The 16578-nt window shown below is 38.6% G+C and overlaps 2 protein-coding genes and 2 non-coding genes across 5 annotated transcripts; 3 read left to right on the top strand and 1 right to left on the bottom strand.

Moving 5' to 3' along the window:
* Positions 1–15: 15 nt before the first annotated feature.
* Positions 16–7081, bottom strand: zbtb48 (zinc finger and BTB domain containing 48). Of its 2 annotated transcripts, none has more exons than XM_059332599.1 (11): positions 6938–7081; positions 4996–5735; positions 3748–4058; positions 3572–3677; positions 2809–2901; positions 2630–2716; positions 2391–2545; positions 2131–2267; positions 1750–1914; positions 1565–1653; positions 16–580 (listed from the first exon to the last, which is right to left on the bottom strand). In XM_059332599.1, the coding sequence occupies exons 1-11, from the start codon at positions 6948–6950 to the stop codon at positions 143–145; spliced, it is 2334 nt and encodes a 777-aa protein (XP_059188582.1). In that variant the 5' UTR covers positions 6951–7081; the 3' UTR covers positions 16–142. The 2 variants fall into 2 exon arrangements, with proteins under 2 accessions (XP_059188582.1, XP_059188583.1); XM_059332600.1 differs by having other exon boundaries at positions 4996–5732; positions 6938–7075.
* trnar-ccu (transfer RNA arginine (anticodon CCU)) lies at positions 1350–1422 on the top strand. The gene has a single exon. It is a non-coding gene; the product is annotated as a tRNA-Arg (tRNA).
* trnam-cau (transfer RNA methionine (anticodon CAU)) lies at positions 1426–1497 on the top strand. The gene has a single exon. It is a non-coding gene; the product is annotated as a tRNA-Met (tRNA).
* A 6-nt stretch (positions 7082–7087) lies between the features above and the next one.
* nol9 (nucleolar protein 9) lies at positions 7088–16064 on the top strand. The gene is made up of 13 exons (XM_059332601.1): positions 7088–7522; positions 9190–9711; positions 9810–10020; positions 10187–10317; positions 10497–10632; positions 11882–11978; positions 12295–12392; positions 12872–13039; positions 13138–13390; positions 13498–13612; positions 13960–14134; positions 14831–14964; positions 15059–16064. Exons 2-13 carry the CDS (start codon positions 9247–9249, stop codon positions 15176–15178), a joined length of 2103 nt encoding a protein of 700 aa, XP_059188584.1. The 5' UTR covers positions 7088–7522; positions 9190–9246; the 3' UTR covers positions 15179–16064.
* Positions 16065–16578: the final 514 nt, after the last annotated feature.

Raw genomic sequence — 16578 nt, 5'->3', positions numbered from 1 at the left:
TTTTTCACGTCTAGAAACTCAGCAGTCGTCGACTATGTTGCAGTGTCCTCTTTGGATCTGTAAGGCTGTCAGATTCAAGAACTGGTCTTCAAAGTAGTTTTAACCCACAGTGGGTTTCACACAGTCTCATGTCGTCCAGTCCTCAGGTCTTACTCTCTGACATATTCTCAACCATCCCCTCCATGTCCATCGTGGACCCGTACGCTTCAGTGACCAGCTGTGTTTGCTGCAGGACTTCTGGCACAGAGAAAGTCTCCGCAGCCTCGACACGTGCCAGGTTCTGGTTGGACACCACCTCCTCCATCACCGCGTTGCTCGACTCGATCACCACCCTCACTATGCAACTAGAGCTGAGGCCTGTCCCCGAGTCCGGCTCCAGGTTTGTGGATTCCTGGATGTCGGCTGCCACTGGGACATAATCTGTCCCCTCTGCGATCAGCGAGTCCTCCATTTCTTTCATTGCTTGGTTCTCACCGGGACTTCCATCCACCTCCTGAACTATCACGTTCCTCAGTTTTCTCTGCCGGGGGCTGTAGTTCTCAGTGCGTTTGTGGATCTGAATGTGTCGTCGCAGGTGTGCCTGGAAGAGGAAATATGGAATAATAAGGGTAAGGGTCAAAATCAGTCAATTAATCTATTACTTGATTAACAAATCATTTATTATCTACTAGGGATGGGGGAATTTAACCAAAATCTTCTATCCAGATAAAGGTCATTTTGACGTATCGCCATATCGCCCACTCCTATCGTCTACTATTTTGATAATTCAATTAAAATGAAATGAATTAAAATGTCTCTTTCAAGAGAAAAGCCAAACACCCTATGTTCTAGCTTCTCAGATATGACAGTTTGTTGCTTGTCTTCATTTTCTGTGAACTTAATGTAACATTTTGGGTTTTGGGAGTGTTGCACATACATGCAGGACTAACCCTGAAGTTTATGGTTTAGTTAGAAAGTAAAACAAACAACCTTAAAGTAATACTATATTTAATAAATCCTTAAATAGCTAACTAAAAAAGTATTACAAATTAAATGTTCCTATGTGTGCCTAGATTTATTAAAATGCGTATCTTCGGACTTTCGGGTAACCAAATATCTCTGGATTTGGGATAAAGCAAGACACTGTAGCTTTTGGAAACTAATAGGATTGTTACTTTTTTTAATATTCCAAATAATAGTTCTGCAGTGTGAAACAATGAACAACAAACCAGTAGACATTCAAGCACATTCGTGGATTTAATTTCACACAAAGACTACCATCCCTGCCAGTGCCCATAGAAAGAGTGATTTAAAGGATTACAGTCTGTATACCACTGCGTGTACACAGTGGCTCCCCTACAGGTGTAACAGCCTCAGTGGCCTAATGGATAAGGCACTGGCCTCCTAAGCCAGGGATTGTGGGTTCGAGTCCCATCTGAGGTGTATAGCAGAGTGGCGCAGCGGAAGCGTGCTGGGCCCATAACCCAGAGGTCGATGGATCGAAACCATCCTCTGCTATGTCTATCTTTTTACAAAGACTTTATGGGAACAAATGATTACCAACAGTGTTAATAAGTATGCCTACCTGTCTCGTGAACTTGTAGCCGCAGTCTATACACTCAAACTTCCTCATGCCCTTATGGCGACGCAGGTGAACACGGAGCTGCTCCCTCGCTGATGAAGGTAAAAACCACAAGAGGAATCACATTAGTGAGTCTTTAACTCTTTGCTCATGAGGCCACATTGTATATTCAGCATGATTTTTCTCACCTTTAAAGGTTTTGCCACATATGTGACAACAGTGGGGTCGACCCTCCTCGTGCTTGCTGGCCTTGTGGCGGACGAGGGCGCCTTTCTCTGTGAAGCGCTGCTCACAAACATCACAGCTGAATGGACGCTCACCAGTGTGTGTCCGGTGGTGTTTATCTAGACTGGCTGGTATTAAGACAGAGATCTGGTATGAGGTTTTCACAGTACAACGAGCATCTGTGCATCCTATCTGTGTATTCTGATTTAACTGAGTTTTTAGAGAGGAAGTGGTTAAGGGACAGCAGATGTGTGTCACTTTGAAATTCTCTGATCTACTCTTTTCAACATAGTTGTGTATACAGAGATGAAGACGGCAGCAAAACAGGAAAGGATGACCGTTACCTTGTGTCCTGAAGGTTTTGCCACAGAGATGACACTGGTAAGGCCTCTCACCACTGTGTATACGCAGATGCATGTTTAGGTTGTTCTTTTGGGAGAATGCATGGCCACATAAGTTGCATACAAAAGGGCGTTCATTTCTGTAAAGCAGAGTTTTAAAAAATGAGGCAAATGCTGTCACAGTTTTTCTTTTCATAATATTTTAAAGGCATATTTTTTTTAAGTTGATAGGTCCCTTTTGTCTGATGAACATGTTCCTCTACCTGTGGATGGCTTTGATATGCATCTGCAGACCGTTTCGACTTGACGCTCGGTGGCCACATTCCTCACACACAAATGGCTTTTCGCCTCGATGTTTGGCTGCTTCGTGCACACGCAGCTCTGTCCGAGTTAAGAAGGTTTTGGGGCACTGCGGACACTGAAAAAGAAGAACATGCATAACCATTAAAATCACTATTTTCTGTTAAAACAGTCTAATTTAAAGACAATCAAGAAAACTTACCGCATGCGGTTTGGGGTATCCATGGACCTTCATCATGTGAATCGTCAAGTTTTTCTTGTGCATAAACTGTTCTGGACACGTTGAACACTGAAAGGAACGACACTGTGTCAATGAGGATCATTCCAAATTGAAAATAATTCATGGTATGCTGTATTTGCTGTGTGTTTATTTGGCTGTACCTTGTGGGGCATGTTTCCTGTGTGGGACACAACGTGCAAACGTAGCTCGTCTTTTCCATTAAAAGTTGAGGAGCATGTGACGCAGGTGTATGTCTGTGATTTTAAAAAAAACCAGACATGTTGAAGTTAAAGCTAGGTAAAGCCATTTTTTTGAAGTGGGGTTGTACTTATCCATAGTCAATGTTCTACCTAACCCTAACCTTTTCGGGAGCAGCTGATGAACGTAGTTACCCGCTGAAAAATCAATATCAGTTTGAGTGTACGCCATATTTCGCTTTACTTTGTCATCAGACTTCCCTGTTTAGGTTTGTGCAGGGGGCTGTGAAACTCTTATCTTTGCTCTCTTCAAACCCCATTGACAAAAACAGTCATTTTTACCTTGCAGATTATGATAGTTGTTGGACCACCTCTGACTTGATGGGTTTGTTTATTCGAGCTATGTGACTTTGGTGAATTAGAATTAATACTTTAAAAAAATAGTCACACATTAACACAGACTTACTTACTAAACAAAGCAGTGATAGACCAGCAACTCCTGTGTTCTGTGCGGTAAAATTACTATTTTTGTCAAAGGAGTCCGGTGGCTTTCAGTTCCCTGTCAGAAAGCGATGTCTGACTTCGAGGTAAAGCTGTGAAAATGTTCTATTTATAGCATACATTTGAACTGATATAGATCTTTAAGGTGGATAAAATAAGTGTTGTTGCTGCAGTATTATCACTTTAAATTAACTAGGATTTAACTTTATATTTAAACTTTACTCACTTGTACTTTAGCACAGTCTCTGATCTCATGAAGCAACAGATTCTCCTTCCTGAAATACCTCTTTCCACATTTAAGGCAGCCAAAGGGCCGCTCCCCTGTATGCCGCCTAAAAAAAAGACACATTAGTGGCTATTCTTTCAACAGTAATTTAAAGTAAAAATGATGAAGTCGGATACCTGTTGTGTACTTTAAGGTAGTATTTGCTCTTGAATGATTTGTCACAGATGGGACACTGCACAGAGTCCTTCTTGGAGTCTTCCTCCACAGCCTCCCCATTCTCATTTTTGTCTGTTTTACTCGGGGCTTTGCGCTTACGTGCCGTTGATGTGGACGGAGATAACAAACTGGGCTCTTCAACAGGAACATACTCCTCATCTGTGTCTTCAGTGATCCCCTCAAAATCCCCCACATCGTCTTCTTCTTCTTCTACTTCCTCCATTACTTGGTTAACACCATTGTCATTTACGGAAATCTGCAAGTTAGTTACCTACAAATAGCACAAGACAAGTTTCATTATAATAAATACTGTATCAATTTTTAAACGTATTGCACTTGCAGTTACATTTAGTCAAAGATGGATTACTTTGAAATGTGGTAAAAATGTAGCAAAAATATAATAATCCTATCTACTGAATACTTTTAGATAACTTCAAAAATCACACATTGAATGTATTGCACCTTATACAAAAAAATGGGCGCAGCCACAAAAAAGGTTCCATAAATATTATTTTTCAAACATCTGAAAACATTTTCCATAAAACAGTACGGGCAAAAACTACAGATGTTTTATTTGTGATTTTCACAATGTTCCAAATTAATCGGTTTGTAGTAATTCAGCAAGAAATTTGATTAAAAATGGTATACAGACAATATGTACATTATTTAATTTACTTACTTTATTGTATTTATTTATTATTACTATTTTCAATGTAGAATGAATTAGTCTTCATTTTTTTGTCTTTTTATCTAGTTTTTAGTCTTTATTTTATCATATATATAATGAATAATTTACTTTTTATTATTTATTTATATATTTTAAATACATTTTATTGTAAATGTTTTCATATTTATTCTATTCTATTTAAATCTATTGTCTTGCATACACTGGTATTCAATTGTTTCATTGTTTTTTTTACTTTTTATGATTACTTTTTTTCTTGTTCTCTCTTATATTGACTGTCTATTGACTGACACTATTTTTTTTTTATCTGTGAAGCACTTTGAGCTGCACTAACCTGTGTGAAAGGTATAAAATGTGCTTTACAAAGTTTGACTGATAATCAATTTTTTCTCAAATGTAATCTGTCACTAATTTGATGTAATTTGATGACATAATCCCAATTACGTTTCTAACTAACCCTGCATGTAGTATCAAATTCTCAATTACTGTAATACTTTTTCATACACATACTTATGTATTTTACCTCAGTTTCACCTGTTTGCTGAACTGGGTTTCGGTTCTCCACAACAGCATCACCACTCTCTGTCTCTGTGGTGATTATTGGAGTCTTCTTGCTGCTGTTTTCAGAGGCTGTAAAATCTGTGGAGGGGTTCTCATCAGTCACCAGTCGCCTGGGGCCCTTCACTACACGACCAGAGCGGGTAGTGGTGGTGGTGGTGGTGGTGGCGGAAGCCATGCTTAAATTGGCTGCAGCAGTATCAAAGCTGGACTCATCTTTTGTTGCTATAAGCGAGTTCTCTTCTTTGACTGAACAATGAGTGGTTGTATCTGACTTTCTAGGTCTGCCTCTCTTACGCTTTAAAGGTGCAGGATCCACAGAAGTTTCCTTGAACTGCTGACAGAGGGCGAGTGCTTCTGGTACACACAGGCTGACTGCTGCATGCTGCACCTTCTCCAGGTTGTCAGGATCCAACTTCAGCTCTCCAGTGTAGACAAAGTTCAGGAGCAGCTCCAGGCCGTCATTGGGGCACTCCTGCAGGCAGAACTCCATGCACGGTGCAGTGGGCATGTTGGACTGTTGAAACAGTTCACTGAAACAGGAAAGGATGTTGCGGTGGGCCAAATAGACCACCCCACCTCCCACATTCAGCACTGCATCACAAAACCTCCCTACTGCCCTCTGCTGGTTCAGGGAGGACAGGACACGCTGTGCATGTTTGCTTTCTGCTGCAGGCATCTCTCTGGTTTCACTGAAGTCTGCTGCTGCATGAGACACAAGGACAGTACAATTACAATAAAGTCACTTATAATTCTCAATCGCTGTTGTACCATATGTAACGTTGAATATATACAGTTTCCAGTGTTGGATGATGTATATAGACTAGGGCTGCAACTGACGATTGTTTTTATCATAATTGATTTTTTCTTTCAATTAATCAATTTTCTTCTATAAAATGTCAAAAGTCTGTCAATTGACTAAACAATCAGTCAATTAATCACTTTGCAATTCGATTAACTATTTAAGTTATGCAAGATTTGTGTCTTTTATTTATCTCATGTGATAAAGGACTGAATATATGTGGGTTATAGACTGATGGTCAGATAAAAGCCAAAATGATTGAGCAAATAAATAAATAAAATAAGGGGCAAAGATGCTCCTGTACTTGCCTTAAAGTACATTGAGAGTCAGTGGGAACATTACTTGTATGTCCTAAGATATACCTTTATCCAGCTGTTGCAGTACAAATTAATAAAGAGTGCCAATTACAAAATATAACATATCAAATATCAATATGGTGCAAATTCTAAACATGCACAATGCCTGAAGTAAAAACAAGTTAACAATAAGGATCATATGTATGAGAAGTAACAATAACTCTGATTGTACAGCTAAGACTGCTAAAATGGTTACCAAAGTTAGCATTAGATAATGCCAGTATTTTCTAATTTGTGCATAATAATAAGAAAAAAGAGTTATCCAAAATGTCCAGCTGTTAAAACATTTGACCCTCATACGTCAACACAGTGACTTAAGAATTTTAAACCTGCCTCAATCAAATGTTCTGGAAAAGTAAATTAGGACATATTTAATGAGATAATGTCTCATTTGTCACTTCCATATTGAAACACGAAAAATCTGAAAACTTCATAAAAAAATAATATGTCGTACTTATCAATTTAGTTAAGTTTCATGGTAATATCTTTGTTTTGTTTTTACCCTATTCACTTGTAGCCTTGTGTATTTCCTTAAGCGAACTAAATTAGATTTTTGTAAGCGATAGCTATTACACTAAATGTATTACCTATTAAAATGAACTTTTTCAAGTATATTTTCCTGGAATTATCATAATTCTACTGGTTAAAACAGCTTTTCTTGAAATTATTGCAAACCCCTAGCTACCTACGCAGCTCGACGTTTATTTCCTCGCACATATTTTAAGACGCTCCCTTAGCATGTTACGCACCCGTCAGCTGCATGCAGAGACTCACATCTGCAGTATCGATGAAAACTGATCATTTATCTCTTACATTGTTGAAAAGCTGCACCCGCTTCGGGTGTTACTGTAAATATGTCAAAAACGTAGCAAAGCCGCTGCTGTAGCACCTTGTTTTCGTTTCTTGCAGGCCCCTAAAAACTGCAAAAGGAAAAGGATGTGACGTTGTTTGCGCGATCGAACTCCGGGCAAGATTTTGTTGTCCATTATTAAACATACTCAGGCAACCTAGTTAAAATAAATTAACTACAAATATAATCATCACCAGTAGCTATATTGATTAATGGTTAGTTTTATATATGTGTGAACATGATATGTAACGTGTAATAGTTTTGCCTAATAACGTAAAAGTAAATAATACAACTCCGAGTTAAACCATAGTTGACCATCTTGTCTGTTTGTGGCTCACACATGTAGAGCTCTTGCCTGTTAGCTGTAGTAACAGTTGACCAGCTCTTTGGCTCCGCTTTAAACAACTATAAACGCTATCATTTTAATATCACAATTAAAGGTTCCTCTGCACATTTCTGCGTTGTTGTTTTTCACAAGCGGGGGGTAAGTTTTCTCCATCTGAATGCAATAACATGAGCTAGCAATTAGCATAGCTGTCAGTTCTTTCAGGGTTGTGAGAGGTAACGTTAGCCCAGGTAACTTCACGTTTATAAAGTTTATAAAAAATATTGTTGTCTGACAGTGTGTTCCTCTTTTTAGTGTATGGTTGTGTTGAGTATTACTTATTCACATGTGAGAAGCGAATGTGCATTATAGGAACTGTATAGTTAACGTTAACGCATAGCATTAGCATAGTTAGCCTAGCTTTTATTGAACTGCTGCAAAATAAGGCGCTGTGGTTAATATGTTTTCAAGATAAATAGCGTTAATGCCAATGGTTAGAGTAACTATCGGAAGTTATTGTTGGCTAAATTTATTCAAGTACGGTATTTAAGTACAATGTTGTGGTAGTTCCACCTCAGTATTTTATATTTCCTGCTACTTTATTCCTCTACTCCACTACAATTCACTACAGATGTGCTTTTTAACCCATAAGAACCCAGACCAAGTTATCCTCAAAGGAAAATTATGGGGGAAACACCACAGACCAGGTGGACCACATAGAACACATTTATGATGTTAAAAAAAAAAATACCCCTAAATGTCAAAGATCTGTATTGTGACATCCATTACAATGGGCGTTTATGGTATTTATGTTTATAATATTTCTTATTTTAAAATAAACAAACTAGACACCTTTTCTGCTTACAGAAACACAAATTTGCCTTTGCATCTCCACAACATTTATAAAAATTGTGGCATATTAATAGTGCTGTGAACAACTAATTCTTTTTAAGATTTGTTTTTAAGTAATAAAATGATAATACATTAATACTAAATAAAAACAAATAACAATTTGCCTTTTGTTTGCATTTCCATAACATATCAAAATTGTGACTTTAATGTGTTCAGGAAATATGGTCAGAACAAGTTAAATGCAATACATGACACCCATTAAGGGATTAGAAATTGTTAAATGGGTTTAAACTTAGCCTTGTAACAAAAAATAAGATTTTTGAAATTAGCTACTTTTTCACATTTCGGTTTCCAGTCACACCCGCATTGTTGAGAAGCCACTTCTTGTCAAGGTCGAATGACCACCACACCAGGGTGTTGAGTGTACATCGCTTAGGGATTTAATTAGTTAAGATGAAGCATAAAGCTGAATATGGGAGATTCTAGAAGATTGAAAGTGTTTGTTACACAGGTGTCACCATGGGTTCTTATGGGTTAAAATTATTTGTACTCCAGTTCATTTATTTAGGATCTTATCTAGCTACTTTTTTATTTAGACTGATACTACAGAATTTTAAAAAGAAACAAACTATGGTGTATTTTTATTGGTTAAGAAAAACTAAGATTCCCTGAGCTAAATTCACAAACTACCCAGTAGTATGTAAACTCGAGAAGGGCTGCTCGATTATGGTAAAAATCTAATTTTGGTCAATATTGAAATCATGATTATTTAATAGGATTTCTCATTGACTTCGTAAACATGCATTTATTGAACTATATAAAAAATGTATTATATATAAATATGTATTATACGTATTATATATAAAATGTATTATTGCTGCATTAATTAGCCAATGCTAATTTATTGCTGTTTTTGTCTTTGGAGACACCTGTCCTTTTCAGATGCTAATTTTCTTGCTTCTCTCTCTTCACAGGCTCCCCCCTTTTGTATTTCATCAGCAGCCTTATGAATAATTGTTGATTACAGAACCATGAAGGTGAACAAACTCACACAGGGTAAATCTGCAAAATCTCAGAAGTGGAAGGATGTGAGGGGCAAACGAAGCAGGCCTCCCATCAGTTCCTCAGAGCTCAACTCGAGTCCTGTCATAGCTAGGATGGCGAAGGAGCACCAGGCTTCTGTGAAGAAAAAGCCCAACGTGAAGAGACTGAAGAATAAGGCAAAGGCTGTCTCTAAATCCAAAAAAAACACCCCTCCGTCTGAATCTAAGAAATCTCACACTCAGGCTAATGGAAGGTCAGTGTTTACAATGGACAATGATTCAAATGACTCACAGGACTGGAAGGAGTACTCCCAGTCCATTCAGAAGAACGGTGTGGAGACCTCAGGTAATGTGGAAGATGTTACCCGTAGACTGGAGGGACACGCTCTCCATCACTGTGCTGAAAGAGATGATCGGAACAACCATGCAGTACTTGTCATGCAGAAAGATCAGGTATGCTTCCAGATATTTTGGTAAAAATCTAGCAACTAATACATTTTTAGCCATCTTAGCCCATTTATAAGACTGAGCATGTTATTACTCTCCCGCAGACGCTGTGTTTTCGTGGGAAGTGCTTTTTGACCTGTCTGTACGGTCGGGTAGAAGTGATGGGGTTCACCATTGAAGAAGGCCAGCAGTCATATCCACTCTTCTCCCCAGCTTCACATTGTCCACTGACCATTAGAGCAGTGGAAAGCCCTGATCAAACCAGAGACGACAGAACGGAGGCTACACACATCCTCCAAAAGTACCTGCCAGGAGGTAATCATACACATTCTATGCTGCTACATTATAAAAGAGCTATGTTATATAATTCACTTTTGCATATTTAAGGTCAGGAGTGTGCTGCTTATTAGGAAAAGATTGTACTATATGTACAACTGTATATCTTTCTGCCCTTCATCCCCTTCCAATTTGCATTTTGCAGTCTCACGGAAGAAGTTGCTAAAAAGGATTACGTCAAACTCATCCATCATCCTACTGGAGCCCATGGAGACACCTCTGACACGGTTTCTGTCAAGCTTCACAGATCTCAGTGAATTGTTCAGCCCCACGATGGTAAGTCAGCTGGTATTAAGGCACTGCCAAAATATTTAAGGTACAAGAAATTAAACTATATTGACTTTGGATAAGAGCTGGATTCCGGAGATGATGAGAACATCATTCATGTAAAGGTTAATGTTTAGGTAATTTTTAAATGTTATAACAGAAGGTTTTCCTTTCCACTTTGTTTGCAGAGTGAACTCATGTCAGCCGTTCTTGACACTCCACTCAATGGTTTGGGTGTGATTCCTCTGGCCAGAGCCATCGAGGGCCTGAAAATGTCAAGCACCTACAGAGATGCTCTCAACATGGTTGTCAGTGCCTGCAGAGGTAAGCCTCTTTCAGACGTGCACCTCGTTATGCAAGTGATTCTGCAATATTTCTTGTCAACCTTATGTCTACAAAATGTTAAATGCACAGAGAGATGAAAAGCAACTCGTCTGCCTCATAACGACCACATTTCTCAGAAAGCATCTGAGCATTTAGAAATTAAATGAGTCCTCATGTGACATATTTTCACTTGGTGCTTGGTTACTGCCAGACATTACGAAATAGGCAGCATAATTCAGCATTTAATGTTCAATAATAAAATTGGTTGGGTAACATCATGGCTTAGAGGTTAATGGCCCATTAGCTGTAACTGTAAATCACTAAACTTTCCGGCTAGTGAGGGAGGAGAGCCGACTTTGAATGTTGCATTTACAAACCAGACAAACGCAACAATGACAAGGTTTAAGACACCAGGCATTGTTAGCAATATTGCTGTTTATAGGGCTGGGTGATATGGACCAAAGTCATATCCCGATGTATTTAGGCTGAATATCAATATATGATAAATATCCCAATATTTTTATCGCAAAGTCAAAGCCAAATATGACATGTCACAAGTATTTTTATTGAAACTGTTTATTTAAATGAACATAAATACTGTATAAGAACAGCAGTACCTTTTTTAAAAGCAATGCTCCATAAAGTGCACATTTAAATAAAAAAAAATCTTAAATTAAAATAGCCTATGAAATTAAATAGGCCAATTTTTTCTGAAATAAATATATTTATATGAGAAAAGAATAATGAACATTACAAAATAACTAAATATGACAAACCATAGTATGGGCAGCATTTATATATCAAGAAAGAAAGAAAAAGGAACTATATCGATATACGCGATTTGGTCTAATTCCATATCACATTTAAAAATATATCGATATATATTTTTATATATTGATATATCGCCCAGCCCTAGCTGTTTATATCCAACCAGGGACCTTTGTTGCATCTCTCTTCCTTGTTTCCTGTCATCTTTCCCCTATTGCTACCCAATTAAGGCATAAAACGCTCCCCAAAAATGTGAGACTGAGAAAAACCCTTTATAATTAGACCAATCACTGATGCAGCCAGACACTCTTTCCTTCATGTCATTAAACTTTTAAACTCATCACTGTTCTTAGTTACTGACAATGCTCCCTTTTGCGCACCAGGTGGCAACCACGTCTCAGGATTGTGGCTGTTTAAAACCATAACAAACATTTACACTGAAAAGCCATCACTTAAACTGATAATGTCTGTTTATTCAAAGGGGACATGGATGGTTGTGCAGTTATCCTTGTTTGTGGGACCAAGAATGTGGGCAAGTCAACGTTCATCCGCACCCTCATCAATACCTTACTAAATCAGTAAGTTCTCATCTATATTTTAAATGTATACTGATACTTTAAAAATATTTCTAAATGATTATGGTAGATTTTTACTTGTAGTGTAATCCTTTTTGTTATGATTTAGTATTGTATATTATTATCATCCCTTTATGTTCTATCAATATACTATATTTGTTTGTTTGTTGTACTCGATTACACTTTGAGGCATCCAAAAGTAGTCAGTATCACATACAGGATGAAAATATGTTCAATATTTTTTGATAGATAACTGTGTGTGTGTGTCTGTGTGTCTGTGTGTGTGTGTGTGTGTGTGTGTGTGTGTGTGTGTGTGTAGCACTACTAGTGTAGATTATTTGGAAGGTGACCTCGGTCAAACAGAGTTCACTCCCGCTGGTTGCCTTTCTCTGTCGACCGTCAGAGAGCCCCTCCTGGGTAAGTTTTTATCCTCTTGTAACTTTGAAGTCTTTTCAATCAGCATAATTTTAGGACATTTTGATAAGAGTATGAAATGTTAAAGGAATGGTTCAACTTTTGGGAAACGCTTATTTGCTTCCTAGCAGAAGAACCAGTGGAAGTAGCTGGCCTTGATCTGTCCAATTATAACAAAAACGGCCTGTTCGTACCTAATAAAGCTCACTGATTAGCATGTTATGAGTTTGTTTGAGACTTAAATTTGAAATATAAAAATGAAAATGTTGTGTGTTTCTTTGCTGTAGCTTCATATTTACCATAAAGACATTAAAGTGGTATCAATCTTCTCATTTTGCGCTTGAGAAAGAAGCAAATAAACACAACACTCACCTGTGAAATGTTAAACTATCCTTTAATATTTATCTGAACAGTTTTTTACCTGTACGTGTTATACCTGTGTAAAATGGGATCAGTAGACTTACTCCAAGTTATTTTTTCAGGTCCTCCTTTCTCACATCAGTGCACACCAGACCACATGATCTACTACGGTAGTTCATCAAGTGAGACGGACTTAGATCGATACCTGGAATCTCTTAAGTCCTTATGGCGTAGACGCTCCCCCAGCAGAGAGACGCCCGTCATTATTAACACCATGGGCTGGGTCAAAGGTCAGTTCAGGCTTCCTTCTACAACAGAATATGAAGAACTTTAAATAAACTCTCTGTAAACAGTGTTTGAACATGTTCTTGTTTGGGGCGGTCTACAGGATTTGGATTTCAGCTGCTCGTGGACATGATCCGCTTCTTCCCAGTCTCGCACGTCGTCCAGCTCGGCCATGGTGGTATCATGCAGTGTCCCGCCCTCACGCCGGATTTCCTGAGGACAGCACATGGCTGCCAGACACACCCACCTGCCCAGACAGCTCTGGACGAGTTTACAGAGAGCCACAGCCCCCCCAGAAGTTACACTCACCTTATTGTACAATCAGAGTTTCAAGGAGTGGGGCGCCAAGGAACAGCGTAAGTACACCACGACCTGTTGGCTGTGTGGGCAAAACATGTAAAAAAATAAAAATAAATAAAGTTCATCATGACATCATTTCTGCGGTATGCATTGTGTTTGACAGGAAACACCAGCGCACTAATGAGCACAGAGAGCTGTCATTGCTGGCCTACCTGAGTCAGCTGCAGTCTCCTGAACCTGGACCAATTAGACCTCTACACAGCCTCACACCGTACCAGGTACACAAGAGTCATGATGCTTCAGTTGTATTCTTAATTGGAGTCTAGTTGTTGTTGTTTTTTTATTACCTTGGGAAATTGTTGCCAGAATTTAAACATCTCTGCATTATGCATCATGACATCAAGATTCAACATTTACAAGGTAATAGTGTTTTGTGTCACAAAAAAAACAAAACAGTTGATGTGATATTGGATTAGAAATCAAAGGATGTCTGATGTCTGTGCTCTACCTTATCTTAAGTTAGCCAGGGGAGACTCTGTGCAAAGCTTAAAAATAAAAATCTACCAGCACCTATAAATTATACTTGTGTTAATTAGTACCTAACTATTCTCCCCCTGGCCCACAGGTGCCCCACACAGCGGTGGCTTTAGGTGTGATCCATTGCGAGGTAGTTCCCAGTCACATGTTTTATGCTGCCAATGCCAGTCTGGTGGGACTCTGCTGCCTGGGAGAGAAAGTGACAAGCAGGGGAGGCCCAGTGCTGCTATCGCAGGCTCCCATCTGCCCATGTGTGGGCTTTGGTACGTATCCCGTTCAAACTTTGGTATCATTGCTCATATTATTCTGCAGTTTGATCCTTTAAACTGTTGGGGCTTTTTGTTGACTTCGGGTCCCACAGACACAACTGCTTGATGTATAAAAAACAATTTTCACTTATATTTTTTTCCTGTCATTTTTTTGTGGTAAGTACGCTGAGAAGGGATGTCCCAGTTCAATATTTCTGTTGTATTGCTAGTGGTCACATTTTCCTTTACCATGAACTGGGCACATTTGATGAATAACCTAATACATAAATCACCTTAAAGCATTTTAATTATACCAAGTGAGCAAATATTTCACGTTTTATATGTTATATTTAGGCTTTGTCTGGAAAAACTATAAATTCTGTTTGCCCTTAAAGTTACACACAAATATGTTTATATGTTTTCTACATATTGATGTTATTTATGTTTGGGTGAGTTACATCTCAGCAAAATCTATATGGCTGTTTCGACCTCTGATGAACAAACTCCAGTAACAAAGATCCATTTTCATCAAACATTTTCTTCATTTTCTGTCCTAATCAATTCTCATAAATTTAATACATATTCATTGAATGTCAAGGTAATAAAACAATGTTATGTGTGCTTTTTTGAGCTGTTAATGAGGGTTTGAGGTCTCCGGGAACCCCAAACATAACATTAGACTTAAGGTGATGGCTGTCTAATGTTTTCCAGGTGTGCTTCGAGGTATTGACATGGCTCGAGGTCTGTACTTTTTGCTGACGCCTATCGATCCCTCCATCCTTCGTAAGGTCAACTGTCTCCTCTTGGGAGCGATTTCACTGCCTTCATGCATCCTCACAACCCAGGTCAGAAGACACCTCAAACAACATTATTGTCCTCGCTACATATAAAACTTATTTTTTTTTATCATAACTCACGTTACATTTGTCTCTGTTTCAGCCTGGCTTTGAAGGAGAGATGCCCTATGTCACTAAAGACTACAGTTTTGATCTCACTGGTGCAGGAAAGCTGCGAGTCTTTAAGGGAATGACGAGACCCAGTCAAATGGGGACAAAATGACATTTTCTAAAGGGCATCGGTTTATTGTCCTTCACCCTTCTTGACTGGTATTGGTGCCAAACCAGTCAGCATTGGCCTTTGAATGTACAGAACTGAGGTTGAGCTGTGCAGCCAGTATCACAGACTCTGCAGCAGGAGATGGCTGCCTTCGTGGTGCTGGACCTCCTGCTGTACGTACACTTGGTGGCACTGTGAAGGAGTTTCTGTGTTTTCTCTTGTCACACGGACAATAATAATAATCACACTTTGTACTTAAAAGCTCTTGTTTGATGTCTCTTCTCTGTTTAGTTGGCATTCCAAAGCTGCAAATGAATACAAAAACCTGCCAGATATTAAATGAAAAACAACTTTGGGTCAGACTTTGTAGTTTTATTGATTTCAGGGTCTGTTTTAGAGTAATGCTGATATTTGTTTCACAGTCAGTCATACATCCATGTAGATTTCAACCAGGTAATGGCCATTTAACCAGATTATCACAGTAGGCGCTACAGTAGTTTGTTCATTTGTGACAGTTGTATTATTAGATATGACCACTGCCAAGACTGTAGAGGGTTTACTGCTTACAATAAACATTCAAGGAAAGTGCAAGAAACAGAAAGAAAGAAACAGCACAGCTGTGCAGCAAGGGACCTTTAATGTCACATTTTCTTTGAATCTGAAGCCTGTTTTGTCAGTTTTGTGCTTTAATGCCAGTCAAGGTTTTACAGAAGTGGCTCTATTTTCATTGCTGACTAACTGCTTTAACTGCTGTACATTTGGTATTGTGTTAAAGGGACACAAAAATGTTCCTGCACTTGTAGGTCAATCAATACGTTGTGGAAATGCAACTTGTTTACGTTTCTTATGTAGGCCTTTGTGGGATATAAAACATTCAAATGAAAGTCTATTTTGTTTCTTGGTGCTACCTTTCGGACCTCAAGGGGGCAGCAAATGTGTATTGAGATTTTGCTCTGAACGACAGCAGATGTTCCTTTAGAAAAAAAAAAGTCTCAAGGGCAGTAATAAACACTGTCAAGACAATGGCCTATAATACTGAATAATTTTAATGTTTCAGAATGGATTTAAAAGCAAGTCAAAACTAATTAAAGAACTTACAAACCTCATCTGAACAACTTGTAACTATATGTAGACTGACCTTTAATTTATCTGACTGAGAATTGAAGGCATACTCGCTCGTAAACATCCACTCACACAGTGAAGAATTGCTAATTTGTTAAGTGGGCTGTTTTAACATCCCCTCTCTGCCCCCTCGCTTTTCTTTGTTCGCTGTTCCCCGCCTCTTTATTGAGGGTGGGAGCACACAAACACAACACAGCCACATTTTGGCAGCGTCATTGTTTTGGCTTTGTCAGGTCAGATGTTTTCCCATAGACCTCATGCAAACCAAAGAGAAACCCCAC

Source organism: Centropristis striata, chromosome 5, assembly GCF_030273125.1.
Source record: "Centropristis striata isolate RG_2023a ecotype Rhode Island chromosome 5, C.striata_1.0, whole genome shotgun sequence".
Lineage (NCBI taxonomy): Eukaryota > Metazoa > Chordata > Actinopteri > Perciformes > Serranidae > Centropristis > Centropristis striata.
Note: the sequence above shows the minus strand (reverse complement) of the source record. Positions and strands in the feature narration are given on the sequence as shown.